This window comes from Falco naumanni, chromosome 7 (genome assembly GCF_017639655.2).
Source record: "Falco naumanni isolate bFalNau1 chromosome 7, bFalNau1.pat, whole genome shotgun sequence".
In the NCBI taxonomy this organism is placed as follows: Eukaryota; Metazoa; Chordata; class Aves; order Falconiformes; family Falconidae; genus Falco; species Falco naumanni.
Genome location: NC_054060.1, coordinates 72,264,101 through 72,287,811, shown reverse-complemented (window position 1 = coordinate 72,287,811; position 23,711 = coordinate 72,264,101). Strand labels below are relative to the sequence as shown.

Below are 23,711 nucleotides of genomic sequence, written 5' to 3'. Positions count from 1 at the left end.
ATCCTCCCATCTGCATTTTTTGTTCCCAAATCACCCAGCCTTGTAGAGTTTGAGCACAGTAGGCTTCACTGCAGCCCAAGATTCTTGGTTGGGTTTTTTTTTCCACCCATCCCCTTCTTTTTTCTTGCTGCCCCCTGCCCTCTCCCCCCCCCCCCTTTTTTTTTTTTTTTTGTTTTAAACCCAGCTGTTTCTTCTCATGATTGTTTCTGGATTTCTCCTCTGATCATGCTTTTTATGCTGGTCTCCAGCTCTGTGAGCTGCCAGTCTGGAGAAAGGTCATGAACATAACATAAATGCTTGAGTAACAGGCATTTTCCACCTCTCAGGTGTGCAGAGCAGAGCTCTTCAGAAACCAGCAGAGAACATTAAACACAGCAACAGTATGAAGCACATCTACAGCATTTTAACTGTAGATGTCAAAATGCTTTAACAAAGACAATTCTCTTTGTCCAGCAGCTACTTATAGCAGCTGTTATGCAGGCAGGAAAATGGAAGGACAGAAAAATTAATTGGAAACCCAGTCACAGAGCGAGGCAGAAGCAGAACAGGTCTCTGTCAACCCTGGAGTTCTAATCAACTGCCACACCGTGATCCACAGAAGCCATAGTAAATTGGTCACAGCTATAGCCAGCTTGGATCTAAACAGCTTTTCCAGCATGTACCACTAAAAATTTGGGAAACGTGGTCTGAAAGAAGCTGAAGGCTGACAGCTGTCTGCTGAGAACAAAAAATTAAAATCGGGGATCCACTGTGCTAAATCATTCTCACTCACTACAGGATGCTGCTAAATATTCTGTCAGGGTATGCTATGTATTGGAAGCTGCTTAGAAAAAAATAAAATTAAAAAAAAAAAATCACTGCTGCAAAAAAACCTGTTTTCTCTGCACTGTCTGTGCTAATTCTGCAAACATAAACTCCTAGCAACTGACCAAAACCCGTGTGATACATAGCTTGATTCCCAAGCGTAGAAGAGAAAACTCAGCCTAACCAGTACAGACAACTGGGCTGTTACTCCTCTGCTGTAGAGTGTGATTCCACAGCTCCCGGCTGCATCTGCTGCTGGAGGAAACCTCACTCCGGAGGGGAGGGTCTGAAAGTTTTAGAAATGCTCACTGTTCTACCCTATGGTGTAAGAACAGCAGGTCCCTCAGACAAACCACCATGTTTCCTGTTTTACGTAAGAGTGCTTCATTAGGACATTTCATCCTTCTAGAAATGCAAAAAGAAAAATAACAGCGCATCAAAACCGGATTATCCTTCTGCAATGGTGCAGAAACATTGCACTTAACCACTGCAATGCATGGTGGAGCAGCCTGCCACCACAGCAAGTAGTCAATCAGAGGATTGCAGAGGCACTCTTTCTCAGATACAACAACAGAGTAAAAGGGATGAACACCGCGCACTGCATAGGCCCCTGAAGGTACGAGGTATCGGTGTGGTGGTGAACATCCAGCTTCCTACTGCACGTCTTGGCCGGCTGTTTCAGGAAGGCGTATTTCCTTTCAGCTTGTGACGCAAAAGAAAAACCTCTCTGGAGGTTTTAGTCCTACAGCACATGCTGTGGAAATAAACACTATCTTCCCTGCCACTGGAGGTCTTCCTGCCTCGGAGAGCAGGATTTTTGCTTCAGTTTGAAGTTACCCAGTAGTTTCCATCCAGGGGAACTACCCTAAACCAGGGCCTGTAAAAGACCCAAGAGCTGTTTTCAGCAGGTAGAACAGTTTCCCACCTCGTACCTTTTTCTACAAACTAGAGATAATTCAAATATTAGTCCATGTTCTTTATGCTGCAACCCAAAGGCCTGCACATACACTGCACAGCAGTTTGCAAATGTGCTCAAAGCAGAGCGACAGCAGCACAGAGACTTTCTCGCTCTCATGGGTGGCTACGGCAAGGAACTCACCTTGGAACTCACAAGACAGAAGCCTGTACTCCCATTACAAAGTCATGTGAGCTAAGTTGCAACCTACCAACGAGGATCTCGAAGCTGATGGCAGTCAGTGTGACCATGACAGTATGTTATAGCCATCACCTTTAATACTATGCAATGTGCTCTAATTGAGCACTAATGCAAAAGTGCTCAAAGCAGAGCGACAGCAGCACAGAGACTTTCTCGCTCTCATGGGTGGCTACGGCAAGGAACTCACCTTGGCCAAGCCTTATCTCACATGGGAAAATTGTATGCAAACCCTCTGGACCCTGCACGCTTGCACATTCACAAAATAAAGCCGGAGCTGCCTGGGGTAACTTCACTATTATCTGTGCTTGCTAGGTTCAGCGAGCACGTGTTGGCCTGCACCTTCCTCTGCTGGTCAGACACGCTCCGAGGCGGGCACAGGGGACGTGACCGACGTGCTGGCCGGGATCCCAGCGCATCAGCTTTAGCGTTGGCCAGAAAGGGGTTTGAGCCCATATGGGTAACGTGCGACTGCGCACATGAGACTGCTGAAGTCTACAAAACACTCAGCTAAAAAGGACCTTCAGACACGAGACCCAGAGAACGTGGAAATTAAAGACTGAGAAAAAGATGTCAGGTTGAAAAAGTGTCTCACCATTGAGGGGATGGCTTATGGAACGAGACAGGTGCAGACAGGACGAGACAGGCCAGAAGCTGGACGTAAAGAAATGTGATGGGATCGTGAGGCGGTTCACAAAGACAGGAGACAGAAGGGGGAAGAGGAGAGATGGGTATCCATGCACACCTGAGACCTGTGCCGAGGCAGCTATAGATGAAGGAGACCTCGGCCTGACGGGGTCTAGTGGGCACAGTCCGGGCTGGCTGTCTAGCACACAGGCGATGCCGGCGGTCCTCTCCCTGCACCTGGGCAGCGTGCCCTCGGGAGACCTTAGGTGCTGGCCCTCTGGCAGCTCCCTCAGCTTTGCATTAGTGACCCCCTGCTCATCCTGGCAACCTGTCCTTGAGACTGAACTCTCCGCTGGGCTCTCCTTAGCAAGTCCTGTTGGGATCTCTCTACCAGGAACCAGAGACCCAGCAGTTTGATTTTCCTGCTTGGAGGCTCGGACCTCAGGAAAAGAGGGTTTCTTTCTACAGGCCCCAGCAGGTGACTGCGGAGACTGTGGCTCAAGCAGGGCTTTTGTTTTGGTAGTGGGTGAGAAGGAGGCCAGCGTGGGTCTATCAGGCAATGGCTTGGGAATGTCAAGAATCAGATGTGCTCGGTTTGATGATGCCAACTTGCTGTGGAAGGACTTGGGAGATGAGCAGTTTACGACTGGCTGAAGCGCTGGCTTCACTGGAACGTTTTCTTTCACTGGTAGCTTAATCTTCTCAGCATCTGCTGTGGAACTAAACTGTGTCTTCTCTGCCACTGGAGGGCTAGTCCTCCCGTCAGTCAGCATTTCGGTGGAGTAACCAAGGTACAGATTTTCCCCTACAGATATGCTCCTTGACATCTTAGCCCGGAAGCTGGTTGTGGGGTTCATGTAGGACTTTGGTTTTGCAGCCCTGACATCTTTGGCCAGCAGAGCACCAGATCCATCCATCTTCAACATACTGGCTGATAACACCCTGCAATTGTTAGGTCTGGGATCCTTCTCAACCACCAAAAGAGTCTGAGGACGCTGCTTGGCAGAGGGTATCACTCCAGGACCCTTATCTGTGAAAATTAAACAGACAAACATACCGAAAATAGACAAGAGCCTGCAGTGAATTCCAAAACCGGCAAGTAACAGAGCTGCTCTGGCCTGTTGTGCCTCAGCTCAGCCCCTGGGAGAGCTGCACAGAACCACTACTTCAGGTGAGTGTCACCAAGCCTCACAGGCTTCGTTTTTCACCCATCCCTCGCCCTGCTCACACGCTGCTGCTTACCTGACAAGAGAGACTTGCTCTTAAAGTGCATGGCCAGAGGACCTCGGACCACCGTGACTGTTAACTGAGAGGCCGGAGGAAGAGGAAGCAGGCAAAAACTTACATATGATGTTGCAGTGATTAGGTTTATTTTTTTAAGAAACAAACTGAGTGCTTATTGATCATTCATGAGTTGATTGCTGCAAAAATGGAGTTCTTTCACACAGAGGGCATGGATACAGTCAGCTCCCTGTTGCATCCTCCATCCCTCTTTCCTCCCCACCCTGGGGAGCTCCTGTCTTGGCCTGGAGCAACCACCCACAGCAAAAGAGAATTTCTTTGCAAATAGTTTGTGTCACCCTAGGCATTGCTCCTCCCACAGCTGCCAGACAAATATCAGAGACTGATAATTAGGAGATCAACATTTGCATTACAAATTAAAAATGTCTTCCCTTGACAGGCTAAGAGTTAGAAGATATGCAAAGCACGTAGCTCAGAACACAGAAAGACATAAGCTTAATTTAAAGTCTATTCAAGCTCAAATCTCCCCATTTCATTCTCAGGTTTACACTATTCATTCCAACCTGTGTCCTTACCCTCATGAACGAGGTCATGAACTGACTGGGCCTTTCTCATCACGGCATTCACGGGGCCTTCTGCAAAGGATGCGGTAACCCGTCCAGGAGCCATACCAGTTCTGCTGGCCTCCAAAGCTGATCTGCGCCTTTTCTGGATACAGACAGCCCGATTTGAATTTACACTCTCCAGGAGCTGGCTGCTCTCCGATGCATCACCAGGATGGTTGCTGCCATTTTTCAACAGGTCTGGTGTAAACTGATTGGGCTGGGTCGGTGGCTCAATGGGCTTTGAATCCAGTATTAGATTTGATGAAGAGAGTGACAATCGTCTAGACAACACGATAAAGAAATCCCAGTTAAAAAAAGTATGTTGCCCTGCAAAACCAGGCATAGGCATTGAGCCAGTTTCTCTGGGATAGAGAGCCCTTCCCTATCTGGATTCTTCTAACATCAAAAATGCCCTAGACTGTTACCGCTTCATTCTATGCATCCCTGGAAGCACTGGTCTTCAGGCATTTAACCTTAGGCTGCACGACCACAAATAGCATTGGGTCACTGTTTCCAGGGAACACGCTGCAAAAGGTGAAGGCAAAAGAGAAGGAAAAATTCCAGGCAGAGGGAAGACTGGGCAAAGTCAGGTCGGGTCTCTTCTCTCAGCTCATCTGACTAACAATGAAATCTTTTCAATTCTAAGACACCCTAAGAGAAAGTGATTATACTTTCCTAACATTACGAACTAGGAAAGGGGATCAGTACCTTCAAGAGGAAAGCCTAATTGCCTCTTTCTCTCTACTTCAGACAAGCACAGTGGGCTTCCTTCGGAAAGCAGGCAACTTTCAGTCTGGCATACTTGAAAAGCTGAACACGTTAAAAGCCCAGAGGTTTTCATAACCTAACACTACCTTTCTTGTTACATATCTTTAGATCACCAGTGAATTCCTTCCCTCACCACTGCAGCTCTCTCTCTAGAAGCTTGCACAATAGCTAACCACTGGCTTTCCTCCCAAACATACAGTCCCAATGAGAAACAGACCAAGAGGCACTCCTGACAGCAGCTGAATACAGCGATGACAAAAAAATTTCCCTAACATGGTACTTAGACACAGCTGGTGAACCATAGAAGATGCACTCAAATCTGCTCAGTCCTGTACAATGAAAATTAATTTGAGCTGAGATTTCAGGTTGTCATTTTAGAGAAATACAGGAGTCTCTCCGTTTTAAAAATTTATGAACCTAAATTAATGCAAGTATTTACCCCATTTTTTCTTCCTTTTTTTTCTTTGTTTGGTTTTTTTGGATTTTTTTTTAAACAAGGGAAACAGCTTGGAGAGGCCTTTTCATCAGGTGCTTTAGGGTTAAAGGTTTTCTGGAAGAACAGTATCTCCATGGGGCTTTGCATGAGCACCCTGTGAAGGTATGGGACTCAGAAAAAAAGCTGAGTAAGAAAGGGCTGTAAAACAAAGGGAAAGTTGGCAAGCCTACTTTCATTGTCCAAGCTGAATGAAATGCAAAAGAATAAACAGAGCATAAACAGTGAAAAGTAAATTAGGTGATTCGCGATGCCTCCAACTTAATCAATCAAAGCATTAATCATTAAACAATTAAGCACATTGTTGGGAGAGAAAAAAGAACAAAACAACAGTGTTGCTTTAGGAAGAAGCAGAACAGCTGAAGTGACATGGGGTGGCATACGCAAATCACGAGGGTCTGCAGCCAGCCTGCCAGGCGCCCTGCTAACATTTCGCCGTGCCTAGGCACACCAAGGGCAGAAGTCTGCTCAACTGTTTTGATCCAGGGCCTAGCACGGCACCTACTCACGCCAGTAAAAAGAGACAAGACAGAAACAGTGAAAATAAGCAGAGTCATACCTGAGAGCCGGGGACTGGGAAAGAAAGCGAGAGGAAATGCTGAGGTTTTCAGTTCTTTCCAGATTCCTACATGAGCCACCTAAAATTTTGGTCAAAGGGAAGAGAAAAAGGGAGTTACAGAACAAACATTCTGACACGTGCATTTACTTATCACAGACTATCAAATGTTCCCCCATATCCACGGGGATTTTTCTGAGTTCAAACCACAGAGAATCAAAAAATTTCATTGCCTTTGCCTTTTCTGTCCTACTTAGGTTACTCTGCCTTAAACTGCTACTCTCCCTAAGGGTACGCCTCCTCCTTTTTTGCTTCCCTTTGTGTCCTATCCTGCCTGTAGGACTGTGAGGCACAGGCATCAAGCAGAAAACAAACCAAACAAAGGCGGGGAGGGGGAAAGGAAACCAGACAACTCACATAGATAATGCTGCCTGCAACCACTATCAATTCTAAAAAGATACGCTTTGTTCTGGAGTTGGTCGATAAAAGACTAACCAGCTCCTTTGCCACTCTGATGTCTCCTCTCATTCTCTCCCTCCACCCAGCATTTCAGCCTTTTCTTTTGTGGCACTTGCTATGCCTTAATGCACCACTAGAGGCCACTACATGTCACCTACGGGGGTGGGGGTGGGGGATGAACACAGCTAAAACCTTCACGTGCAACAGGAAAAACTAGTCCCCGCACAAGGGAAGAGGATTCCAGGGCCAACACTTAACCCAGGCTGACCCAGACCCCAGCCTCACCTGCACAAACTTACACAGACCGATGGAGATGAACAGACGTCGCTCTTCAGGCCTCTCTACATTGGGTCCCCGTTTTTGCCCCCTTGTACACCCCCCTCCACAAAAGCCTAGCAGAACTTGTAGCCTGGTTTGATTTATACATGGGGCAAACCTGGAGTGATCTCCCAGCGTCCCCCCCACCAAGCAGAACGCCATACCTCTCCCATCCGTGCTGCCCAGGGTCCCAAAATGCTGCTTGAGGAAGTTTTCCTGATCGGGTATCTGGGGGATTTCTCCCTCTGGCATGCTAGTGCCCACGTCCTCCTCTCCTTCCTCGCCCTCCAGGTCCGAGATGCCATCCGCACTTAGGGGCTCAGTGCTTTCAGAATCTGGGGGCGGGGTGGTAAAAAAAAAAAGCTGTAATAGCATAATCATGGTAACATTAGCCAGGTTACAAAAAATATTCAGCAAAGATGCTAAGCGGACCCAGAAAGTTAAAGCGAAAGTCAGCATTCACTGTAATTCTCTGATCTACCATATCCCCCAAGCAGCATAGCCCATGGGATTATCAATACTAACTCTGCCTCCTTACCTAGCAAGGGAAAAGAAAGCCAAAGGTGCACAAGGAAAGCACACATCAACCAATTCCTGCCTTCACAGTGGCTTCTCTGAAGCGCCTGTTAAAACGTGCCCAAATCTTTACAGCAATACCAGCAAAACTAACAGGAGAGTGACCTCATTTCAGCTCATGAAAAGCATCAGGTCCTAGAGATCAGGAGAGCAACTCATCAACACGGCACACAACCAGCCCAGCTGGTTTCTGCACTGTTCCACATCACACAAATACATTTATAACGTCTTTGCATCTTACCTTCGTTCGGATGGTCTGGGCTGGACAGACGACTGCTGCTGTAATCTACAGAGCAGGCGCTGTCAGGACTGTGTTTGTCTGGGCATCCGTTACCGTGATAACCTCTACTTAGCTTCCCGTGGGGCAATGCTTTTACCTGGAACTCACTACGAGAGAGACAGGAAAGATACAGCACTAGAAGTGATACTCGTTTTACATGTAAAGCAGCACAGCCTTTACCTGTGTTAGCAACACCTTTGATTACAAAAGTAAGGCTTTAAAAAGAAAAAGAAGTTGATTTCTCTCATCATTATGCAGTATATTTTTTGCATTTCATTAAGCTTGGACAGTGAAGTCTCAAGGGGACTGTCAGACTTCCAGGGCACTGCCAGTTTCCCATGATTTTCAGGCACTAGCACAGCACCACCCTGGCCTGATTTCCAGCACAGGTGAGGAACACATGTAAAGGTCTACACCGTGAAAAAGGGACTAAAACCAGGCTTGTACCTGCATGATAGAAACTCCAGTTTGCCATAGATTTGAGCCCTAATATACTATTTTTTCCATGTTTATGCCCGGCTGCTTTGGACAACTTCTGCGTTGCAAAACAGAGAAGATTCTGCGTTTGAACAAGACTAATTTACTGAAGAATGTCATACAAAAGTTCAATATTGTAGGACAGGGCTCCTGATTACTGTTGTGATTTCACGAGTTTTATTTTGCCAAATGACACCAGCACCGTTCTTTTGCCTGATGCCTGAGGACTTCAGTTTTCCACTTTAAGAAATACTTTGCTTTCAGATGTGCTCCAATGCAAGGTGGGGTGCAGAAGTCACTCAAGAGAACTGAATGCCCATTACCCCTGGCAGCATGTAAACTCTGTATACATTGAGATGCCTCTAGTCTGTATCCACCATCACCAGGGGGGCTCCCTTTCTTACATCATGGAGCAGCACGTGGGTCTGCTCTGTCCAAACGTATCACAATAAAATTAAAATTGTCAATAAAAAGAAACTGGGAGAAACCTAGTAGCTTCAACTGCAAAATCTTGGCGTGCACTCTTACATAACAGCCTGTCTAAAGCTATCAGCCCACTCTTTGTGACAGAGCAGGAGGAGACAGAGGAAATTAAACAGCTCTTAGTTAAGAAGGGAAGGGAAGAAAAAAAAATTCAGGGAAGGAAAAGAACTGGAGCATAGAATGAAATGGGAAAATTAAGTGAGGGTAAAACTAAACCAGAAGAAACAGCACAGGAAGAAAAAAAGGTCTCCGCTGTCTCCAGTGTTCTTTTCAATTTCATCTATCTCATGGCAAGCCATTCTATTTCCCACAAAAGGGTCATCACATATTACATTTGTTAAATTCTTGCCCAATTACGTTTGAAAGTGTCATAAATAATAGCATCCTGTCATTTCTCCTGGGCAGACATTTCACTGCCACATACACATCACTGTTGGGTGAGTTTCCAGCTTCCAATTTTTCCCTTGCTTATTTCAACCCAGACAAGGGAGAAAGCAAAAAGGCTGCTCCGAAGTTGTTTATTCCACAAAAATAAAAGCTTGGAGGAGGCCGCTAATGTGCAGTTTCCTCAGAGGAAAGGTTATTTTAATGGTGCCTTCAGATTCCTTTAGCATCAGGCTGGCACAAAACTCTCAACTAAGCATGCCTGCCATCAATCAGGCAGTACATCAACTCATTCAAGTTACCACACAAGCTCCAAGCAAACTAAACCAGAAACATCTAAGCCATGCACAGCAGAGAGCTTATTTTTAACCTGCTAGGGTCTGTGGGATGGATTTCATCTTGCTCAGCGTAGATTACACATTCCTCACTCTCAGAAGGTTCCAGTTCCTGAGAGAAAATCCCGTCCTCACAAGAGACAAGCCGAATGACTTGGGGTCGCACACAAGACCGGTTATCTTGGGGAGGTATTGAGCTGCTAACCTGGTTTAAAAAGAGAGAAAACCAGATATTACCGGCATTTTTCCTGAAGTCAGCAAGTGCTGTGCAGAGCTAGAAAGCATGCATTACAACACAGAGTAGGAATAGATATCTGAGATCAGAGCACACAGCACTCCTATGTCTTTCCCGTTCCTTATTCACTAAATTTGACAGACTACTGCTGTAGTTTCCCGTTTGCAGTCCATGAAAATTCTCCAGTAAAGTACTGGGCTCCCTATCCCTGTCTGGCCAGACATCAGTAGTATAATCCACGTGGCAGCAGGTTCTTCCGTTACCTTTTAAACTGGTCAAACATTATTCAGAGAAGTCTGCAAGCCACAGCTGAGAAACACTGAACTTACTGCACACAACAAGCCCAATCTTCTTTTCAGTCATGCAGTTATTTTACATACGTACACATATAGATATATATAAAGGAAGGAAAAATTCTAATGCAGTCAGGCACCAGGACAGACTGCTACCAGAATGAGCTTTCTGTGGGATGAGTGCACATTACTTGCTGTGACTCATCAATACAAAGATTAAAGAGAACTTAATCATCTAACACAGCCCACAACTAAGGGCATCATGTGAGCCACATTTCAGTTGCTACTGGAGTCAAGAAACTGCACCCCAGTGGAGTGAGCTAACAGGTAATCACGTACACGTCTGAGCTCAGCTTCGTTTTGCCATAAATAATCAGTGAGCTAAAAGAAAACACAAGGTCTTGCCTGTCATTAGAGAGAAACCTTGCTTCCACCTGGGCTCTACTATAAGGTGGCAGCGTCACACATTGCAGGAGGACTAACTGCAGAAGAATTATCTAAAGAAGTTTCTCAGAAGGCAATTAGAGCCATCTTTAATGATATTAAGAATGGCATCAGGTAGCCATAAATGGAGGTAATCATAAATAGAGGCGGGACAGATGCACTCAAGAGCAGATTCACCTCCTCAGAACAGTACTGCCCTTACTTTGTTGACGTGCACAGGAAGATCTGCCTGCTCTTCTCTGTCATCCCCATTGCTGTTCTGAGACAGGGAGTCTCGACTCGGGGAACGGGAAACAGAGAAAGACTCCAGCTGACGCAAGTCGAGCATGGACTTCACAGTCATCTCGATGTTGCTGGTTGGCTGGGACCAGCGCCCACGCTGCCGGGGCATCTTGCTCGCTGGTGCCTCTGAGTGCTGCATTGCTGCTATCTCTTTAGCCTGAGGGAAATTGAAAGAAAGAAGGTCTTAGGGACTGAGTTCTGCTGATGGAAAAACAGGAGAGAAAACACAAGACCCACAGAAAAATGCAATTATGTTCATCTCTATAAAAGCCTGTGAGACAGCTTAAAATTCCTCCCTTAACCATAAAGCATCGAGAAAATGTGATACTTTCGTTGCTGCTTCTTGCATAACTGAACATTTAAATGCCTCACTCGGATCCAAGTATATGATCAGCTTCAGAACCACAGAAATGAAGGGGCCAAAGCACAACAACTAATAGAAAGATACCAATGTAAAAATCCCAAGTGAAACTGCCTCTTAAACTAGGTTCCGTTTTACCATCCTCAAGTTGCTCTTCACAGAGAAGCTTCGCAGTTTCCCACCGCACCCTTCATTCACACCAGTGCAAATTAAGTTTTTAACCTCCACAGAAATTTTTTTTCCAGTTTCCCTATGACAAGAAATACAATTTAAAGGTTTAGCAACTCACCCTCCTCATTTCCCAATGGGAAAGGCTTCTTGAGAGGGTAAGGTCTGGGTCTGGAAATGTAAAAAGATATGTACCTAGTTGACATCCTTGGCCAGCAGTCCAGCTTTTTAAAGACCCCTTACCTCATCTTTCCTCAAAGGCAGCATTCCTACACCTTTTGAACCAGCAGACCACCATCAACACATGCTTTCCCATAGACTACCTAATGCTCGTATCAAAATTTTAATGGAGACATACTGTTTTATGTAAGATTTTCCCTAACTCAGCTGACCCACTGCAGGACATTTGCTGCAGCGCAGTCGCCCACTGAAGGCTTGAGAAAAAACCCTGCTCTAATACACTGCAGCATCTGTGGTAAAAGTACCTCAAATTAGTAATGGTAATCTCTACCATACCTTCTGTCAGACATCTCTAGAATCCCCTGTGAGATCTCTTTTGGCTTCTGTGGATTCCTAATAGCTTGTAGACCCAAGCCCCAGGACACTAATTCAAAATTTGTTTGGCCAGCTGGAACCAGCAAGAAACTTGGTAATTTAACAATAATTTCTGATCAGAGAACTCTGAAACGCTCCCCTCTTCGGGCTCAGGAATGGGCAACTCCACATTACCCACTGGTGCCGATCCATCAGTCTCTGTTGCGGTCCTTCTCTTTCTGCCCATATCTTGCTATCCCTAAGCCAGTGTCTCTCGTCTTCTTCCCACTTTTCATGCCATTTTTCTCCACCTCTGCCCATACCCCTCTCCCATTTGTACCTGAGTCTCTCTCAGTGTTGCAGTCGGACTGAATATGGAAAGACTGCAGCCCACGTAACTCGTCTTCATCATTCCCTTCATCTTCACCATCCTTGTCACTGTCCGATGAGAGTGCAGGCACAGAGGACAGGGCAGAGATGGACTCGTGCCTGGGAGGTAGGAATCAGAAGGAGTATTACGGTCTGTCTCAAGAACGGCACACCATTTTGATCCTTACGCCAGACAGTTCTCCACCTTATCCCCAGCCACACTCAGCAGGCTGCCTCCGCTCCCCCCGCAGCCCTCCCCCAGCACGAACCCACCGCGGAAACAGGGCAAGCCAAGCCCCGCGCCCAGGCGTGCGGAGCCTGCCGCAGGGACGACAGAAACCAGGACAAAAGTAAACGGGTCTGAGAAACTCAAGTGGAGTGAAACTTGGCCTTGCATTTCAGACCCCGCCAACTGATAAGGTCAAGATGGTAGAGTGTATTTGAGAGGCAAATATTTTCCCCACCCTTAAGCATTTCCTCTCTGGAAAAGTTTTACACATCAAAACCACCACAGAGATACTCCCCGTTTGACAGCAATCGGGTATATGGCAAATTACCACATAAGAGGCAGGTTTGTACCACGGGCTGCACCGGGCAGAACCTGCAGCTGCAGCCCACGCGCTCCAGGAGCATCGTGCTGCCCTTTTTAGCCTTCAGGCACCAGAAATAATGTAAAACACGCGTGGGGCAGGTCTTTAATCAAAGCCTACCACACAAGTGTTCCCACACAGAGCTCAGAGGCACTCCCAGCATAGAATTCCCCGGCACCAACCGAGGAGCTTACCAACACCAAGCTCTGTCTGTCTTCCCTCCTCTTCCTCTTCCCCACCCTCCCCTCACCCCTTCAGCCAACAGAACCAAATCAACTGACCCCCTCTGGACGGTAATTGAACAAATAAAGAATCCCTAGCAAGTAAATCCGAGCAGCGCCCACTCCATGGCCTTGAGCTAGAGTGCCAAACTCATCATTAGTGACATTTATAGGTGTCACTGGTGGGTGTTGAGTGCCAAGCATTATTCATGAATTGAAAATAGCTCATCCACCAAGTACAGAGCGGCCTGGCGACAGAGCAGCTTCTGCCGCAGCTGACAGACAGCAGGCGGCACGCAGACACGGTGAGCAGCAGTTACAGTGGTTTCCCATGTAGTGGCAGAACATTAACTTCCATTTTATCAGGAGTGGCTGAGCCACAACTACCCAACCCTTTCAGACGAGCTTTGAGGTGTTCTGGAAAAAAGAAGGGTGGAACTGACTATAGCCTGCAGAGCCCTCCGGTGAAACGGCTCCATGCTGGCTGTCCTCATCTACTTTTGACATTTGAGTTTGTCAGTCTCTTCAGCTTCTCTGCTGTCTCTTTGGGTGTCCATACTGCCATTCTCAGGTTCTTGTGTCTAAGCAGGGGAATCCCGACAAAGTTCAAGCACCAGAGCACGTTTGAGGTGATGCCTGTTCCGTGCCATGAGGTATACCACATTTATATACAGCAGGCAGTGTTAACTTCGGATCAGTAACTTCGACAGCATACTTCTGCTTGTAGCCATCACGGTGGCTGCAGGAGCTTATTGAGGAAGAAGGGCTGGATTGTTATAGACATTTCAACGTCTAACTGGCTGAACACCTCACTATGATGAGGTGATACAGCAAGGCAAGGCTATGTGTTTGCTGAACGCTGCACGTACTGTCTTCGGCGTAAGTGGAGAGAGGGGGGCTGCTACCCATGTGTTTGTGCTACAAATAGAAAGATGGCCCCTGTCCATCAGACGGTGACTGACAAAATTAGTAAGCGGAGAAAAAGTATGCTCTGACATCCTCAAAGGAGCTGAGTAAGAGAATGCAAAACACGTTTTGGAATTTGGATGGGCTTCCTTCATACCTCACAGGAAGTGCCAAACAAATTATGAAGTCACATGTGCTTGAATCAAACATAAGGTTGTCTTGCATTACTGCAGCAAAAAATCACACCCCCTTTCCACATCCTCCTCTTCACAACTCGAATATCCTTTTCCAACTCAGTCCTGTGACTTGAAGGGAGATACTCGAATGGGGTTTTCAAAAGAATCTTAGGCCCACTGACTTGAAACCGAGATACTCCTGAAAACAAAACCTAGGTTCACAAGGTCTTGTGAGTTTTGCTTGCCCAAGCCAGCCCCTCAGCTTGGACCTAGCTACTTTCTCCTTTCGTTCCCTGCCTTCCCCTGTGTGCTCTGGATTTTCTTCTAAGCCCCTCTGTTGCATACATCTCCTCAACACTCTTCCTTAGTTCTTGTTCATGCTTAGATGGCAGTCAGAGTAAGGTAGGGTGAGGTTGCAACCCCAGCAGCTGCTTCCAAAGAAGCACCACATGAGAGCATTTTGAAAGTGAAGGAGTAAGACTTCGGGGTTTTGCCAATTTCGGGCTGAGAGCAGGTTCAGCCAAACCCCAGCAAAGCATCATTATACCCGAACAAGCGTTTCTGAGCAGTTATTCCAGAGTAGCATGTACAGACATGTCCAATTCTCATGATACGTGTGACTCAGAGCAAGGATTTTAACTGTCCTCGCTCTTGTCTTCTTCCTTTGCTGAGGGACTATCCCATCCTAGTACTACGTCTGGGTCTTTTTCTGTACAGACGGGCAGAGTCAGTTGCAGCTCCCGGTTTCTGAAGGGTCTGCCAGGACACAGTCAACAGCAGGGAAGGACCTTCAGTTAGAAAGTCTCCAGGACACGTATGTAGACTTAAAAGTGCCACATCTTTATGGAGTTCTAGTATTAAGACATCTGATATTAGGTACTCTATATTCTTTTGCATGCCCTCAATTCAACTCTTCTTTCTTTTCTTAAAACAAAACAACACAAACAAGAATGGCAACTATCCATTTAAAGAGGTATTCATTTAAAGAGCATTCCCACTCTGATCTTGTGCTACTTAAACCCTCAGCTCTAGGGCTGTATTTGTCAAACTGCAACATCCTGCGTGGTAGGGATCACTAGCAAATTGCCCCCCTCGCCCTGCCCAAACAACTAAGGGTTTTAAAAAGAAAGTTACCCTGCTTTTCCCCACAGAAAGATCACAGTGTTGCTGACTTCAGAGTTTTCCAGGTGTTACAATTGCGGCAGTTCAGCACAGACTCGGACACCACTTCTGATCTGGCATCAAAAGCCTAGCCCATTCTGAGCCCTGGAAGCCACACAGCTTTCCTGGACTGGACCAAAGCCTGACTGAGAATTTGATAAGCAGTATTTCTTTCCAAATATATCTGACAGCACACAGTACTTCTTCAGCATACATATATAAGTTTTAGCCAATTTAATTTGGATAACATTTCTATCTCCTGCTATTTACACTAGAGTTTCAATGAAAGTCACAGAAAGGGTGATTTTTAAAATTAAAACACAAAAATGTAAATGCTCAGCCAGAACACAAGTATAAGCCCTGCAAACATTCCACAGCAAAATCAGTTTAAAACTTCCCTTCCAAAAATTTGAGACAAGCTTTTCCAAACCACAAATGCATACTTGGATCAAAATCAAAACCCCATTAAAAGGCCTTTACATGGTTCTTTCTCTGAAAATATAAATGCCTCAAAATCAAAACGTACCAGCAGTATCAGCTGGGTACAAGTTCTATCCCCCCGAACAGTCAAGGCTCCTTATGTTCAGCAGACAGGAGAAAAGCACACATCTGCAGTTACCACAACCAGGGGCAGAACTGAAAGGCTCTCAGGGGCACTATGGAGAACGATGGGTGATACTGGTCAGATTAGTTCCAAAATGATCCCATAAAGGTGAGTCGGCAAAATCCTTCAGAGGAGAAACTTTAGACTCCCTGGAAGTTTTTGGTGGGACGAGGACAGAGCTAGGACTCTTCAGTTGGGGGAAAAGGTTATGATAAAGGTTTACAAAACCGTGGGGACTACAGCCAGCTGGATGCAGAACAATAGTTCACCAAAGCTCACAATATTCAGAAGCAAGGAGCTTTCAAACCACACTCCTGCTAGTTTTGTTAACAGAGACCAAAAAAAAGTCCTTCTTTCCATAGCAGTGAACTCCAGGAACCTGCCACCAAAGGAGGTTGCAGAGGCAGACAATATTATGAAGTTCAAAAAGAATTTATACAAATTCAGTGGAGAATGGGTCCACAACCAAATACTAAAAGGCAGAGGTAGAGATGTACCTCTTAACATCCATGATGTAACAACGTGCACGAGACAAACGGACCCCAAAGGCTCATATAGCAAGGCTCACAGTTGCCTCACTAAACAGCATCTTCCATTGCCACTGTCACAGGCAGAATATTGGGCTTCATGGAGCACTGGTACGACCCAGCAAGGCATCTCCTGTGTGCTCCAGATGTTATTCACCCAGGCCAATCCCTGCCCTGCCAGACACAGCCGGATAGGGACAGCACGGTTGTGAACTGGAAACCTTAAGCTCCCCACTGCCACCTCTGCTCAGTTTTGCTCCCCCAATATTACTGTGATTATTCATCCTGTCAGTTCATAACATGGAACTGGCAGAATGCGTTACTTTCTGCACCAAACCCTAGCAATACTGTTTCAGAGAAAATCTAGCAGAACAAATGACATATCACCAGGCAGGGAGCTTTCTAATACTACTGTGAGTCCTGAAACAAGGTGCAACCCAACTCTCCGCCGCAGCCTACACAGACAGACTTTGAAAACACAACCAGAACAGGTACAGGGCATCTAGAAAACCCATCTTAATCAAGTTCATTAGTTTTCCTTCTCCCACCTCAGTAATGCTGGTCCAAAAGGCTCTTCCTCCATCTTCAGTCCCAATCCAAAATGCTCAGGAGTTATGTCTTTGCTGATCTCCAGTGACCACAGTGGCCGATCAAAACTGAAAACAAGCTTTCAAAGCTAACCAAACAAGTAGATTCCAGGCTTGCAAAGAGGTTACCAAACAAGTTTAATAAAGTTCTGGGCTTGGCGTGGCACTAACACCGCCCTTCAGCAAGCGTCTGTGACGGAAACAAGGATCACCTAATGTGGAAGAGGACTGGGGTTATCTGTCACAGGCTGCGCCTCGGTAGGGTAAGGCTGCAGCTGCTGGAATAATGGAGAGTCTGCTATAAAAAGCACATTGCTTGACAGCTCCAGAATTTTAGCTAGAAAAAAGGCTTCCTGGGTTCTCCCAGCATCGTTGCCGAAAGCACTTATTAGACAATACTTGTCAGAAGAACGAGCAGATCGAGACGTTCTCAAATGGAGCTATGCAGACAGGCTTGTTTCAACATCACTTGCTACCAAGCGAGTGGGAAGGTCCTTGCAATACCACAACAACCAACGTGGTAAATCCTCCAACACTTTAGCACTTTTATACCCAGAACTCAAATCTGTAATCATTTTGGAGGAAACTTGCGGGACACAGTACCAAAACCCCGTGTTTATCCTTTCCTCCTTACTTTTATCCCATATCAGCTCGGTCAGGACTCCCTCCTGCATTGCTTATGGTTGATTTAGTCTTAGCTGTTTACTAACTACGGAGAAACCAAATACATTACACTAATAATCCATAACCCTCTATCAGTCTCGTTCTGTTTAAAGCCATGGTCTGTGTTTAAGCACCACTTTTAAAGAAAGGTCAGCAGATAAATTTAGATCTATTCAGCTTGTAGGCTGCGGTAGTTTGTTTTTAGATACGTTGTGTACCCAGCAAAAAATGATGATATGATTAGCTGCCACAAACTTTTCCCATGAAAATTCTTTTTATATTTATTATTTATATTGTTTTTAGGTGACCTTTATCAAAGCCTCTGGAAAATAGTTAATAAAGAAACAGCACAACTGTAAGGACTCTTTCAGAATGACAATCAACATCGCAAACTCGTACAGCTCACAGGTATACTTCAGTACCGACACTGCAGAAAACAGCCTCTAAATTGCATTCAGCCAAGATCCAGAGAACTTGTATTCATGAAGGAGCAAGGCTGCTCTTCGGGGATGCTGTGCACCAGTCTCAGTACTGCTAGGTAAACTGCTTATTGAATTTTCTGACCACGTCATTAAAATAAATTAAGACACAAGGGGCATTGCAGACACATTGCCCTCAGTGAAGCAACACTAAGTCAGTCTGTCTGGAAGATCACAGTCAGGTTTCTACAGCCAAAGAAGGCGGGGGAGGGCACAAAACCCCCAAACCCACAGCAAATCCAACAGAAGAGTGAGAGAGCTTTTGGAAGATGCTATCAGTGAAGACAGCAAAACCTTTGTCGAAAATCCCAGTGCCAAGCTTCCCATATTAAACCCTAAAAGGCGAGCCACTTCTTTTCAGTCTACTCTGCTTACCTCATGAGTCCAGCCGCCTTGTGCGGGGAAGACTTCTCTGCCTGCTTCCCTCTCTGCTTCATGTCAGACAGTCGCTGCCGCATGTTGATGGTCATCTCCGAGCTGAGACGCCAGATGAAGATACAGCTGGAAGAGGGGAAGGTGAGGCTAGGGTCAAGTCTCAGTTCGGTTTATTGACATTATCAATTCCCACTGCAGAGGCAAACAAGAGCCCTTCTGTCTGTTGGTGGGGAGAGACACACGCAGGAACAGCTTCACAGAAACTCAATCCCATCACAAGCCTCATGGCAAAAGGGTAAAACCTACTGTGGGCGAGAGCAACGGCAGAGAGATTTGCACAGCCTCCTCTGTGATCCTACACCTTTATCTGACCAGCTGCTGCGGGAAGTGCTGTAACAGCCCCTCGGCGGTCCGCAGGGTACGCGGCGCCCACAGATGCCCTCTGCATCCTCGAGCGGTGGCCAAGCTGCAGCCTCTGACTGCAACCGCCCCCAGGGGCAAGGCCCTCCGAACGCCCACCATGGAGCCTCTGCGGTGCTCCCGGTATTTTACTTGGACTCTCTCAGGGAAGCTTTTAAGGAATTCGATTGAGTTTGGTCAATGGATTCAAAAGCATCTGACAGAGGGAAACATACAGTGTGATCTCATTGCTCTCATTTTCTTCAGAAATCTGGCTAAAAATTTTTTAAAAAAATCCTTATCATGTTAGAGAATACTGTATCTCACCTTCAGCTACTAGAAAATAAAGTGACCGGTATTTTCTCTGAATTTTAACCTCAGTGCTAATTCTTTCCATCTCATGCATCTTTCCTGTCTAGCTGGGTATATTTACGCCAATGTTGACACAGAGGTGGTGCTTTTGTTATCACTTATAAAATCCTACACCCTACCTAGGAACCCAAAGAGGATTTAATCCGGTTCTTCAAGACCCATCAGTGCCACCATACTCATGGGTACTCCAACTCACAGCGGAGTTTTCAGTGAGGGGCTTTCCCCTCTTCCTTGCTAGCCTGTGAAAGTTATGCTCTGCCAGTTTGAACAAGGGCTATGAATTTTGGTCTCCCTGACCTGGAGCAAATGCCAAAAGCACCAGGATCCTGAATGCCTGATCTTCTCAGTTTTCTTCCCTCTCATGAGAGGACACTTCAAAAGATTTTTATTTCCATATCACACAAAAAGAAAACCGAAATCCCGCTTATGCAGTCTGCGGAGATTTTAATGAAAATCTAAAAATTCCCTTCTTGCCCCCAGCACCACTGCCTTTGTGACACAGCTCTGGAGTGTCACTCCAGCTCCTGAAGTCACACACAGATGCTGCCCATCAGCAGCGATCATGCTGTCATCCTCCCGCCTCAGCTTCCCAGCCAGCTGCCTCCCCTCAAGCAGCAGCTCTCTCCAGCTTAACTGCAACTGAGAAAATACTGAAAAGCAGGAAACAAAGTTCAGAAAGCAAATCTGGCTTGTTCACTTATCCCGCCCTCACAGCTACGAAGCCTAGAGATAAGCAGCAAACAGCCCAAACTTGTCAATACATCAGCATCCAACGCGGAGCTCTACAGAAGCACTCTCCCACCTACCCCTTTTGCTGCCTTTTTTTTTCTCCCCTTGCAATACTTTTCTCTCATGGGTCTCCCATTCCTTGTGCCCTTCCTCACTCCCGTTTTTCTTTCTATTCTCAGTTTAATTCTTTGCACATGCTGCTGTGTGTGAACAGACTATTTCCCCCGTTCCCCTTTGAAAAACACGCTTTCTCATCTCCTTATGGCAAAGTTTTTCACGAATCCTTTCCTCATTTCTCACCCATCTCCTCCACACCCTCAGTGAAGAAAACGACCCTTTTGCGCCCGCCAACAACTGAACATTGTACCAAGTTACAAGCTTCACCGGGGACCTCATATCTTCCATGTTTCTGGAATTTATGAGGAATCCACAACAAAAGAACTCTCTCTTCAGAAGCTTCTCCCCTAATCTATTTACACACATGAAAGGTAAAGAAAAACTAGATTATTTATTTTTTACTGAAAGACATAAAAAACCCAACTGATATGATTTAAGGTGACATATTGTATTTTCTGTAACAACTCACCCTCTAAAAGTCTTTTGCCAGTTCACTTGTGCTTTATTAATAGAAAAGAGAAAGAAAGAGAATCTGGGTTGCTCTGGCCTTCAAATCGCACTCCAGGAACCATCTTTCTCAAAGGGAAAATTTTATTCAGTTCAGCTGACTTAAGCATTCACTGATTCCAGAAGCAGTGGGTCCATTCACCTCTGCAATCATCATATTAGGCATATAGTCTCTTTTTCCCCTTGGGCTCAGTCTGGTGATTACTTGAGCCTTTGGCCAGCTGTTTTGGCTCACCGAATCAGCACAAAACTCAGCTGGGAAGGGGTGCTGAGGTAGGGACCTGAATCGGCTTATGAGGGTCAGCCCTGCAGCACAGCTGACGGCGGGGAGGGGGGAAGAGGACCACAGGGACAGGAGCAAAGAGCTGGGACAGGCCAGTCCTGCTGCTGCTAGACAGACTCACTTGCCTGGTAAAACCTCACCAACAGGAGTGCTGCAAGACAACGTTCTGGCACCACTGGCCAGAATGTCACAAGCCGCCTTACATCACAGCCCTGAAGGCTAGTGAGGAAACAGGCCACCTCCCTGTCTCCTTTCCAGCAGGGAATAGCACCCATGCTCAGCAAACCACAAGGGAAGTACTTCACCCAGGCCTCTCCTTCCAGGGAAGGATAATATAAGCTTTGTGAGCTTTGCCAACAGCACGCATTTAGGATGCGGAAAGCTCTGAGGCTGATTTGAAATTCATAAAACATTCCTCATTAAAAAAAGAAAATAATTCTGCCTTCCTTCAGGACACACATTAAATCCAGTGTGAAATGGCATGAGTTGATATCACAAACAAGCAAACCACTCTTACCTGTCACCAGAAACAGAGATCAGGTGTTTGCAGTCATTACTGAATTTCATCCCAGTTACAATCTCTGTGTGGAATAAAGCACAAGAAAGAAAAAAAAAATAAAAAAAGAAAAAAAAAAAGGAAAACCTTCCCTGAATTATTCCAACCGACAGAAGAGATCATTAGCCAAATAGCCTATCTGTGCTCAGTAATTTGAATCCTGATTAAAGCCAACGCCATTTAACAACGAATCTAGGCTTGACGTGGAAAGGGTATACCACAGCAAAATAAGCAGGAAGACTGAAGTCTCTTTTTGCCTATAATAGAATAGCCCATGCACAGTAGGAGCTGGGGGTGTATCTAATGAAACTTAATATATGCTGAAAGAACACAGACCACCTTTTAGGCTATTGGAGAAACTGCATAAATACATGGCTTGACAGGCATGTGTGTGCTTGTATTTTACAATGCAAAATGCGGTCTGAAAAAAGTTGAAATTGCAATGAAATAAGCTATTACAACTTCACCCAACTATAACCTACTGCAAAATACCCACTGGGTAAACTCTGGTGGGGAGGAACCTTCAGAAAGCTTTGACTAGTATCAGACCCTACTATATAGTCATAGCAGAAAAAAAATGCATTTCCAGAAGTTTACGTGCCTTACCTGAATGTCCATACATGGTTGCAACACACTCGCCAGAATAGAAATCAAAGATGGAGAGATTCTTGTCAGAACAACTGGTTGCAATATAAAGACCAGAGGGATCTGTTTGCACCTGGTTTAGGAGGCAAGAGAAGTGCAAAGATCTGGTAAGAAAGTGCCTTCAGACTGCAAGAAAGTGGTCCAGGATACCCAAGACAGTCATAGTAGTTAACAGAATAAAAAGCAAGTAGCTCCCACAGGACTCAACTGAGTACCAGGTTATCCAGCATGCCTCGACAAATCTCCAACGTGACTAAACTACTAAAATTATCTGCAACCCAATCAAAGACTAAAGGCACTTAGATCAAATGCCTTCATGACTCTGAAGGCACCATCACCAAAGGACAGGCTTATACATCTCTCTCCTACCTCCTTTTTAACCACTGGGGTCTTCCTTTCGTCTATCTTAAGATCAAAATAAAATAACACACACACACACCAAAACACACCCTCCAAAAAAAAAAAAAAGAGAGCTGACAAAGGGAGATATTAAAAGACTCAAATCTCCAAGAGAGAAACTGAAAAAGAGCTCAACACTGCTGAGAAATTGTCTTTGATAACAATGCTGTCAAATCTTCAGCATTTGCAACTCCCATTTTTGGGTGGGTTGGTTTTTTGTTGTTTTTTTCATATGTGCCCATTTATGGCTTTATCTTGGATCAAACATAAACCCCCCTCTGATTCCCTTGCTAGGTCTATAGCAGCACTACACAGCAAATACAGCTGCTGTCACTAAATGTCCTGCTTTGTCCTTTGCAGAACTTCAAGGAACTGAGAGTGAAAGTGTCTGGGTTTTGAGGGAGATATGTTATTTAAATAATGATAAATTTATTTGGCTATGTTTATTTTGTTGAAGTGTCTTTTGCTTCCAATGTCACTGAGTTCTACTTGTTAAATTGCAATGTATATTATGATCTCAGAAATCAGAAGATTTAAATCCCAGAGACAACCATAATCCCTTGGTTACATAATTGTCCTAAAAATGAGCAAAGCAACATTAAAAATAATTGAGACTCCCCACTTGAACCACACATGAAAAAAACCAAAACCATAAAACATATTAAAAACGAAAAATCCAGCTCACAGCAACATTTCATGGTTTGTGGTCTGGGAAAGATATAATCAAGCACCCAAGCTTACCAGTAATAAAGTGTACCATTTTCATTATTTTGACTTATAAAAAACTTTGTAGGAATTATGATGGCCAAAGAGAAAGAGAACTTACCTTTCTCTGTAAAACAGAAGAGGTGACACTGAACAAAGCTGTTTGCTTTCCTCTCTCTTTTTGCCCAGTTATTTACACCCATCAGTAACAGACTAGACTAAACTATTTCAGTTGGAAGGGACCTAAAACGATCATCTAGCCCAAGGGCCTGACCGGTTCAGGGCTGACCAGGTTGGAGCATGTTATTAAGGGCATTGTCCAAATGCCTCCTAAACGCTGACGGGCTTGGGGCATCGCCCGCCTCTCCAGGAGGCCCGTTCCAGGGCCTGACCACCCTCTCGGTAAAGAAGTGCTTCCTCATGGCCAGTCTAAACCTGCCCTGGCGCAGCTTTGATCCCTCCCC

The 23,711-nt window shown here is 45.6% G+C and overlaps 1 protein-coding gene across 6 annotated transcripts in view; it reads right to left on the bottom strand.

Annotated features, from left to right (window-relative positions):
- The window catches only part of MAPKBP1 (mitogen-activated protein kinase binding protein 1), a 104,486-nt gene that overhangs the window by 6,562 nt on the left and 74,213 nt on the right, over positions 1–23,711 (bottom strand). For 3 of the 6 annotated variants that reach the window (XM_040600919.1, XM_040600921.1, XM_040600920.1), the window contains 12 exons: positions 22,105–22,216; positions 21,460–21,523; positions 18,536–18,661; positions 12,218–12,366; positions 11,465–11,514; positions 10,735–10,971; positions 9,596–9,765; positions 7,843–7,988; positions 7,190–7,360; positions 6,252–6,330; positions 4,402–4,712; positions 2,553–3,614 (listed from right to left, as the gene is read on the bottom strand). In XM_040600919.1, the coding sequence (XP_040456853.1) occupies positions 2,553–3,614; positions 4,402–4,712; positions 6,252–6,330; positions 7,190–7,360; positions 7,843–7,988; positions 9,596–9,765; positions 10,735–10,971; positions 11,465–11,514; positions 12,218–12,366; positions 18,536–18,661; positions 21,460–21,523; positions 22,105–22,216 (2,677 nt within the window). The remainder of the gene's footprint in view (positions 1–2,552; positions 3,615–4,401; positions 4,713–6,251; positions 6,331–7,189; positions 7,361–7,842; positions 7,989–9,595; positions 9,766–10,734; positions 10,972–11,464; positions 11,515–12,217; positions 12,367–18,535; positions 18,662–21,459; positions 21,524–22,104; positions 22,217–23,711) is intronic. The other 3 variants (XM_040600922.1, XM_040600925.1, XM_040600924.1) reach the window with 2 other exon arrangements.